The sequence below is a fragment of the Micropterus salmoides genome, unplaced genomic scaffold (genome assembly GCF_014851395.1).
Source record: "Micropterus salmoides isolate LMB-PRFRI ecotype aquatic unplaced genomic scaffold, ASM1485139v1 Ms_hic_scaffold_3782, whole genome shotgun sequence".
Taxonomy (NCBI): Eukaryota; Metazoa; Chordata; class Actinopteri; order Centrarchiformes; family Centrarchidae; genus Micropterus; species Micropterus salmoides.
Window position 1 is genome coordinate 1 of NW_024043131.1, and position 9,457 is coordinate 9,457.

The window sequence follows — 9,457 nt, forward strand, 5'->3', positions numbered from 1 at the left end:
TTTGGGAAGTACGGTTTAAGAGTTAGATAAGAAAATCAATAAATTCTGTATGCTAAATTTGATGCTATAGCTAGCAGCCAGTTAGCTTAGCTTAGCATAAAGACTGGAAGCAGGGGGAAACAACAAGCCCTGCTCTGTCTAAAGACAACAAAATTCATCTACCTGCACCTCCAATCAAAGCATACTAACTAACATGTTATATCAGGTGTCCGCGGGGTCTTAAAGTCTTAAAAGGTAATAAATCAATTTGCGAAAATTAAGGCCACTAAAAAGTATTAAAAAGTCCATTTAACAGGTATTAAATTTTGAAGATATTTTTGTCAATGTGAACATCCTTTTTGTCCAAAGAGTTTGTATGGTAAAAGTGTGGGTGAACGTATTTATTTATATTGCATAGCCAAAATAACTAGCCAGGCAGAACATAGTGAGTTGTTATTCTGTGTGACGTTAGGCGCAGGGATCTAGGATCTACCGTGCGAGCCTTTCACTCTCATACGCCCCTAAAAATAGATCCGTGCGAACCGGAAAACTGATTTACGAGCGCTTGAACAGCCCTGTTACTCAAAAACAAGAGCAAGATGCGTCATTGTCACTTTTCGTGAACAGATTAATCACAGCCTAGATGGAGCAGTATTTTTTTTTTAAAGTTTGATGTGCTAACATTACAGCAAACTTTCCAAATGTTGAACTAATCGTTCTGCCTAAATAGTTATTATTATTGATGAGTTAGTAGCCAACTTAAAATTGGATCGAGCCACTGTAGTGGAAAGATTTAGCCAGAACCAGGATGCCATTGTGCCAATATGTGCTGCTTCTAGCCTCCTCCTCCTCCTGAGAGCATGTTCTCCTTGTTCTATTTTACATCTTGTTTTACTAAAGTTTACACAAATCAGCTTTAGGATGCAGACAGCAGCTGTTGATCACAAATGTCTGTGCTACACTGCCTGCTCTACCAACGTTATCCATCACTCAGTTTATTCTCTTCACCGTTGTTCCGTTCTGGCCTATTTGAATTATGTTGTATTGATACAATAGTCGATGAAAGTTATCACAAAAAGAGTGTTTTCTTTTTAAGTCTCAAAATCTATTTATAGTAAATGTAAGTTAAAGGTGGGCTGTGTGGTTTTTAGTGGCATCTAGCAGTAAGGTTTCAGATTGCAACCAACCGCATACGCTTTACATATTTGTTACTGAAAATAAGTTATGTCAGCTATGTCAGGTAGTTATCAACTAGTCGGCATTTGCAGGCAAGCTAACGTTATCTAGTTTGAACCAACTAAAACACAAAATCACACTGTTTCACATGTTTTGAATGTTCGCACATAAACATCACAGCCTGTGTAAGACAATGGATTTTCGCAGGAAATCCTACGAGTCCTTCACATAGAAACAGTAGGCCTAAACAGGCTGTTATAGGCAACTGAGAAAGTTGGTGAATGCCTCAATTTTTAGGTGAGGTTACAGCCTGGTCACATATAGGCAATGAAATGTTATAAATATCTTTAAATTCCTTTTAAAAACTCCACAATTCCCTTTTAAATGTGAGGCTGACTTAACCGGTTACAGCTCAAAGTGGCTAGGCAGTCTTAAATTATGTTGAAAAGTCTTAAAAGGTATTGAATTTCACTCCTGGATTCCTGTATATACCCTGTATATGCTTGACTATATCTTGTCTGGGAAGCAGTGGAGCCATGAAATAGTCCCGTACATAGCCCCCGCAAACCAAATATTTTTGTTTTATTACGTATGCGTATGTATTAAATAATGAGTTTCAGAGGTAGTGGTAGGGGGATTTTGTTACCTTTGAAAAAGAGCCAGGCTAGCTATTTCTATCTGCTTCTAGTTTATGCTAAGCTAAGCTAATAATAAGCGTATTTCCCAAATGTCAAACTATTTCTAACATAACATTTTCTGTTACCAACGAAGGTTTAACTGAGGAACCAAGTGGAAAGTCAGACAGTGGTACAGTCAAACAGAGGAAGATGAGCAAGAAGAACACTGAGGAAGAGCCCAAAGCCCGAGCACTTACGTCAACAAACAGTGACAGGTGAAAGTGACAGATTCAACAGCAGCAACACTGTACATTTAACGGTTGCATAGTGTTATATTATATGAGCTCGAGTCATATCTTTCTGTGCACAACAGGTTAGCCTCAGAGTCTGTTGAAACAGACCTGGACGTCCAGCTGCATTGTTCGTCCAGTTCGGAGGCCGAGCCAGAGAAGGTTGTCCTGCGAGCGGAGAGCCCGCCTCTTGCCAGCGCGTTCGCCCTCTCCACATCCTTTGAAGAAGATGTCCTGGACCTAAAGTGAAGACAATCCCATCGTGCACTTCTCTGCCCACCCACTCCTGTACTGTCACCATTATTTTATTGTTTTTTTATTTAGTTTTGGTTGGTTTGCTTTTAATTTGTTGTTTGTTGAATTGTTTTTTCTTGTCTTTTTTTGTTTGTTTGTTTATATCCCTGTATCTTGGGTCTCCCCATTCATTGGACAAGATGGGTGCAGTGGGAGTTAGAAGATGTGTCTGTGTACGTGTTTGTTTTCACAAGCAGTCCCTCAGCCACTGTGTCTTGGGTGTTTGTGTTGCCCCGCAGCAAATAACCCAAAGAGGCCATGAGGTTGTGTAAGATGCCGTGGTTTATTCAGAGTTCTGCAACAGCCTTGAGATAATGTTAACGGTTTGATCCCAAACCACAAACTGAATGTAAATCTGCGCACGAGGCACGACAAAAATCTCATTCACAATGCCCTCTGAAGTTGGTAGAGCTTAATATGTGTTGTATATTATGTGATTATTTCCAACCCACTTTGAATTGCTGTATGATATGCATATGTATGTGTACATCTGTTTATACATGAAAATGCATACACGGTGATGGGCGTGTATGCCTGTCTTGCCTGTGATGCATATTTATAGATATATTATAAAAATTAATTTTATTCCCAGATTTAGTAAAAGTATGATGTTTTATGCTCTCTGCACATATTAGTCCTTATTCCTCTCCCTATTCACAGTATACAGGTAGACAGGGCTGGAGGCTGGAAGTCTCCCACAAGTGCCATTTCCCAGCATCCTCCACTGAACTACACCTCTAACAGCACTATACTCTGGTGTCTGACAGTAGCAGCCATGATTGTAATCCACATTAGATTACAATGTTGGCCCACAGCTCCATTCAACTCCATTTTGAATAAATTCACTTAAGGGAGGCACTCTCTCAAAGCCACATGCATTCAACATTTTATGAGCCGACCTTAAGTCTGCATGACCTGCCTTTGCTACGGGTGCTCTGTCGTTTGTGGCAAAAAAATAATGCTTCTTTGGAAACCACAAGGTCTACAACATCATACCAAACATAGCTGCAAAAGGAAAACCACAACCTGAGATGAAAGATAGTGTTGATGTTAAAAGGACAAACACCTTTTTTTACTAGACTGTCATGTTTGATGGCCAGAGGTACAGCAGATGGTACAGCAAGGGAATTATCGACAAAACCACAAATTTTTGATAATATTGTCTTAAACTTAAATGATAAAAGCTGATTTTTTTTTTTTTTTTTTTCAAAAAATGAGCTAAAATTATCTTGAATACTAATTACACTAAAATAAACTTAAGTGTGAAATATTTTTAGTTTTTGTCTTTTTCTGTATGTGGAAGGTAGAGATTATTGAAACATAAATGTGGAAATCTTTAAAACTGTGTTATTTATAGTGCACAGTAACCCATTTGAAATACATATACTCTCAATTTGAATAGTTGTACCTTTAGGAAATTGTTCCCCTTACCCAATTAAAATTAATACCTAGAGTAAAGAATATAATTGAATTGTAAAATAAAATGTTAAAAACTAAAATAACTCCATGAAAACAATATAAAATAAAGAACCCTGGTCTTCAGAGCCCACAAGCCTGCTGGTTTTAATTCCTGATGTCCAGTAATAGACTGATTTACAGCTGGTGCAGCTATGAATTATGGGCTACTTCACCAGGAATTTTCTTTTATTCTCATACCACCATGACTCCATTGAAAAACAGCTATACACATCTTTAAACACTCCTGCATGCAGTTTGATTTACTGATCAATTATCAGACATGTCCTTAGCTGAATGATCTTAACTAACCCTAACCCTGCTAATTACAGTTTGTCCTTGACGTCCTGACTTTGAACCCAATTCTGTTTCAAACTCTAACGGTGTCAACTCAAACTAATCTATTTTGGACAATTCAGAAGAGACAGCTTGAAAAAAGACCCTGAGATATTCAGTCTTTTAATCTCCAGTATGGTTGAAGCTCCAAAAATGATGGATCCTACATTTCTCATAATGCAGCTTGATAGCATCTTTCATTAGCCCCCTCCGCCTTCTTAATGTCTACGTCTTTCAAACCCCACACCTCCAGTTTGTAAATCAAGCTTTATGCTGCATTCATATCATATTGGAGTTATCTTAATTATGGGTTTCCCAAATTGCGTTCATTTCACCTTCCATGTCATACTTAACAACTGGGAAACTTTTCTGTAAACTCCAATATATTGGAGTTGGCACTTATTAAGAAGTTTTAAAAGCTGTACTAAAAAATGGTATGGATATATCGTTATATTGTCACTGCACAGTATCTGAATCCTCACATGACCAACTTCATCGCTTCAAAAACTGTTAACATGGGAATCTTTTCCACCTCTTGCATCCATCCCATATCACATGAACACGGCATGCCTCAAATAGATAGTTCTCTCTGAAAACATTTTTCAGGATATTTTTCCAAGTCAGATGAATGGGCAGAATGTCCAGAGGTAGAGTGGGTGACATTGCACGCAGAGTGGGGTAAGCTGTTAAAATATCTCCTCAACTTCTCTTACTCCCACAATTTTCACTGTTCATACATTTTTCATCAAAACACACATTTTACATCAGCACGTACAAAACGCTAGGTGATAGGATTTATGGTCTTTGAGTATTAAGCTGGAGTCTGAGTGTTACCTCTAGGCTTAATCACTATTAAATAATCTGTTTGACCCAGGGATCACTTAGCAGCTACCATCACCATGGCAACTATTCATTGGGGGGGGACACACCTGATTGGATTATTAGACTGCTGTTCTGATCTCTGATGCTCACAGTAGCTTTATTTCAACTTTCATTGCATCCTGCCTCTGATGTGAATCTCTAGTAAAAGTGACCAGACTGACCCAGGAGTCCCTCTGCAGGCAACTGCAGTTGGTGGTTTCATAACTGACAGACACACATGCATGCACACAAAGCAAATCATTTTTCAAATTCAAACATATACGTAGAAATATACGTAGAAGAAACACATGCATGCATACATGCATGTTTTTAAATTGTATGTATAAAAACAACTAACACAGTTTCAGTGATAACAGTAACACACAAACAATTATTAAAAACACACATGGAAAACAATTTAAATATTTCTAGTACACTAGACACTAATTTCAACACCTTTCATTGCTTCTACTATATTTTGCACCCTTCATCCCTTTCCTACTATTCCAACTATTCATACTCCTTCAGTTGCTCCTTCATATAAAGTTAAGCCAGCAATGCAGTTTATCTCCCAGCCATCCATCAAGCAATACTGTTCAGCTCCCAGCTTACTCATTAAGCAATACAGCTCAGTGTCAGCTTTTCAGCAGCCAACAATCCCACTGCAAATATTTTCAGAAATGGCATTCTCTACTATAAATATATTTTTTCTTAGTACTGAGCACTGAGGAAGTTAAATCAGTCCTGTGTGCCAGTGTAAATGCTAAATCCAACAGGAAACAGGGAAAATGTTCTGATTAATGTGCACCTGACAGTCAGTAAAACCAAAGGAGAAAGCTTTTAGGATCCACTGATAATAGGGGGAACAAACTGGGAGATGTGGTTCTGACTATGCGAATGTAGGTATGAGAGCGCCTCTATGTGGTGGTTTCACAACACAGCAGCCTTCAGATCTCGCATGGGCCTCCTCCTCCTTTCCCCTCACACCTTTCCCTTGTTCCCACCTGCCTGTCTCAGTGTTAACACTTCCAACACAACTCTGAAAACTAAAAAGGGAAGAAGAATGGGATGGGGGTGGGATTTTTACAAAGGTACTTTAGTGTTTACTATTATGAGTGAGTGTGGATGGCCTGGCAGTTACAGTTTGTAACACTGCTTCTCCCACTTGATGATGTTCCTATTTCTCCTGTATTTCTGTCGAGTACTCTTTGTTCCTACCTCCCCTTGGCATTTTCACAGGTTTTTTCTGTTTTGTTTAGTTTTTTTGTATTTGAATCTATATTTACTGTTTAGACTGTTGCTGAACCTCTCTGTGATATCAAAATGAAAGAAAATTAACAAAAAAAACACCAAGTGTCTTAAAATATTGTATCGCCATCGTTTTTAATGCCAAGTACTACTTGTAAATGTTTGTGTATCAAATGTGGCCTCAAAATAAACTGAACTATATTATTATTATTATTATTACTATTATTATTATTTGAGCAATTATTTTAAACAAGTGCTGTAGACCACTGCTGTGAAAGTAGTCGATTATGTTCATTGATATGTAATAAATATTTATGAAATTTACACTGTTTGACTATTTCTCTTGTTGTTTTCATTATTTTTGCAAGCATTTGGTAACAAAATCTTTAAAGTTTGATGTGATGATGGTTCAAATTAGTACTTTCAAATTGGAATTTTGACCAGATGGTGGTGCTAGATGAAAAGTCAGGAGATAACCAAAATCAGTGAGATGTCTGTACCAAATTTTGTCCCAGTAAAAAAAAACTTACCCGTTAGGTGTTAAGATAATTTACTAGACAAGTGATAACTAGGGGAAAAGTCAGGGGATCACTACAGTCATTAGGATTCACACTGTAGGTACCATATATGTACTAAATTCCATGGCGATCCATCTTATACTTGGCAAAATATTTGGCGCAGGCAGAGTGCACGCAGTTAGACCAGTAAGTAGGTAGACAGGCAAATGAAATCATTGCACCTGATGTTTTCATTTTTTTGTCAGGGAATTTAATTTATTGATAGCTGTCAGGATGTAAAGAAAATTTCAACAAATGTAATATAAAAGCTTCTAAAATAAATTGCCTACCTCAGCTATAAGAAATCTTATCAAGTGAAAATGCCTTACAGTACTGGCATCCAAACTTCTTTCAAGCAAAAGAATAAATAAAATATTTTCACTTAAATATGATAGGGATTTTTTTCAGTGCAGTCAGGGCAGATCTTTGAATTTCTAAAAATCATTTAAGCTGTTAATGGCATGGTGGCACACCCACTGAGGGATAAAAGCACGGCAAGTATAATAGCCAAATCAAAGTGTATCTTCCTCTCGTATCCTGTGGTATTTACTGTAATTATACAAAAACAAAACTGGAGTCAAAGGCCTTACAAAGTACCACATGTGCTGCCATGTAGGCTAATGATAAGTTCAGGTGTGATATGTGGCAGGCCACATAATTTGTTCTCTCAGAAGGTGAAAATCGAAGCCTTGTGGTTGTTACTAAGCAGTAGTGGAAAGTAGTTCCAGTAGTACATTTACTGAAATTACTTCTACTCCACTACATTTCAGAGGAAAATATTTTATATGGTGGTGTAAAAACATTTTTTACACCACCATATTTATTGCAGTTTTTAGTGAGGTTACAGCCTGGTCACATATAGGCAATGAAATGTTATAAATATCTTTAAATTCCTTTTAAAAACTCCACAATTCCCCTTTTAAAGGTGTGAGGCTGACTTAACCGGTTACAGCTCAAAGTGGCTAGGCAGTCTTAAATTATGTTGAAAGGGTCTTAAAAGGTATTGAATTTTTATCAGGTCTACAATAAATCCCCCTCTAAACTAAAAGGTTTTCATTCAAGTAACTGTTTTGAGGCTCAAAGAGGTAAACTTATCCAACTTTTCAGAGAAAGCGAGATTAGAGAAAAGTCAAAAAACAAATTTGTGCATAGTGGATTTTATTGTATAAATCCAAATGGTTAGTTACAGGTGTTTTAACTTACTTTTACTACTACTTCAGATACTTCAAGTACATTGTGCTGATGGTCCTTTTGTACTTAAGTTGAGCTTGAATCTAGGACTTTTACTTATGATTAACTATTTTACATCATGGTATTGGTTACTTAACTTGTCATAGCTGATATTTTGTTTTTCTTTTGGCCATTTGGGGACAAGTTGTGAACACAACATTGGCATATCATCATCTTTTATGTTAATATGGTGAAATTGTTAGCATACATTAGCTTATTTACATTGTTGATTAGTGCCAATTGTGGCCACAAGGTGGGTATAAATAATGAATTTCCCTTGTGGAATCACAGAAAATATTTTCTTTTGGTCTCTTACTTTTTGAATTAAATGTTTCCACTAACTACTCTCTCTCTTAATTGAAGGAGCCAGAAGCATGCCTACACCTACTGAACAATAATGGCAGGGGGAGCAAAAATAGTTATCACTTAATCTGCAATAGCAGGAAAAAGGAAAGTAGCCATACATTTCCAATTACTCAACACTTGAACTTCAGTGTGGTCTGTGATTTTTGTGTGTGTCTGGCCTTACAGCTCATTCACCCAGTAGGAATGTCGTATGCTGATGAGTGATAAAGACAGCAAGGTGAGGAGTAAAGGAAAGAGAACATGAGCCTTGTTTCCTTTTACCCTGACAGTATGTAGGCAAGTTAGGACAACCACACGCTGAGGCATACACAGGATATAAACACACCTGGAATATAATTAGCTCTATGTTTCACCCAGATAATAAATATTGTTAAAGCTAATTCACTCAAAGCAATGGATTAGTCCTTTCTAATCCTCAGACCTTATCAGGTGTTGTTATATTTATTTTGTTTGGAATACAAACTCCATAATCACAAAACATTTCTAATCTGTAATGTAGGTTTAGTCATCACAAGTAACGGGATTGTTGTCTGGCCTCATGCTGAGTGAGAGTGCCTTGGCCCAGTGCTCCCATAAAAGCTGCCATCTTAGTCCTTGCTATGGCCCTCTGATACAATGGGAAAAAATGATTGTAGAGCTGCTAATACAGGCCAGAGACAAATGGATAACAGATGGTAAAACAGAACATTTCACTCATAATGCAACAGAGGATTGGAACAGGTCACACACACTGTAATCATGTTCAGTATGATTGCATGATTCCGCCTGTCAGTACGTCAACATGGCTTCCTAGCACCCTCCCGGCCTCTCAGGATACGACCGTGAAAACAACACATCCAAAGGTCTTACATAATAGGTGGAGGAATGCTGGAGCTTTGCCGCAGGACTTCTGGATCATCTCACTCTCTCACACACACACACACACAAAGTGGGGCCCTGTCTCCAAAAACAGAACATACTGTGTCTGCATGAACAGGCAACGTCAACAGAACGATCTTTCTACTAAAAGACAGTTAAATGAAGGAATAAATTACTGAATTAACACACA

At 37.6% G+C, this 9,457-nt stretch overlaps 1 protein-coding gene across 1 annotated transcript; it reads left to right on the top strand.

Moving 5' to 3' along the window:
• Window positions 1-1,886: 1,886 nt before the first annotated feature.
• On the top strand, window positions 1,887-3,627 carry LOC119884934 (GTPase-activating Rap/Ran-GAP domain-like protein 3). Its single transcript, XM_038695213.1, has 2 exons — window positions 1,887-2,047; window positions 2,146-3,627. The coding sequence occupies exons 1-2, from the start codon at window positions 1,983-1,985 to the stop codon at window positions 2,309-2,311; spliced, it is 231 nt and encodes a 76-aa protein (XP_038551141.1). The 5' UTR covers window positions 1,887-1,982; the 3' UTR covers window positions 2,312-3,627.
• The last annotated feature ends 5,830 nt before the right edge of the window (window positions 3,628-9,457 follow it).

Bases quoted from the DNA above. Each gene is read 5' to 3' on its own strand.
- LOC119884934 (XM_038695213.1), top strand. From the start codon at position 1,983: ATGAGCAAGAAGAACACTGAGGAAGAGCCCAAAGCCCGAGCACTTACG. The intron at 2,048-2,145 runs GTGAAAGTGACA...TGTGCACAACAG, and splicing joins ACGTCAACAAACAGTGACAG to GTTAGCCTCAGAGTCTGTTG.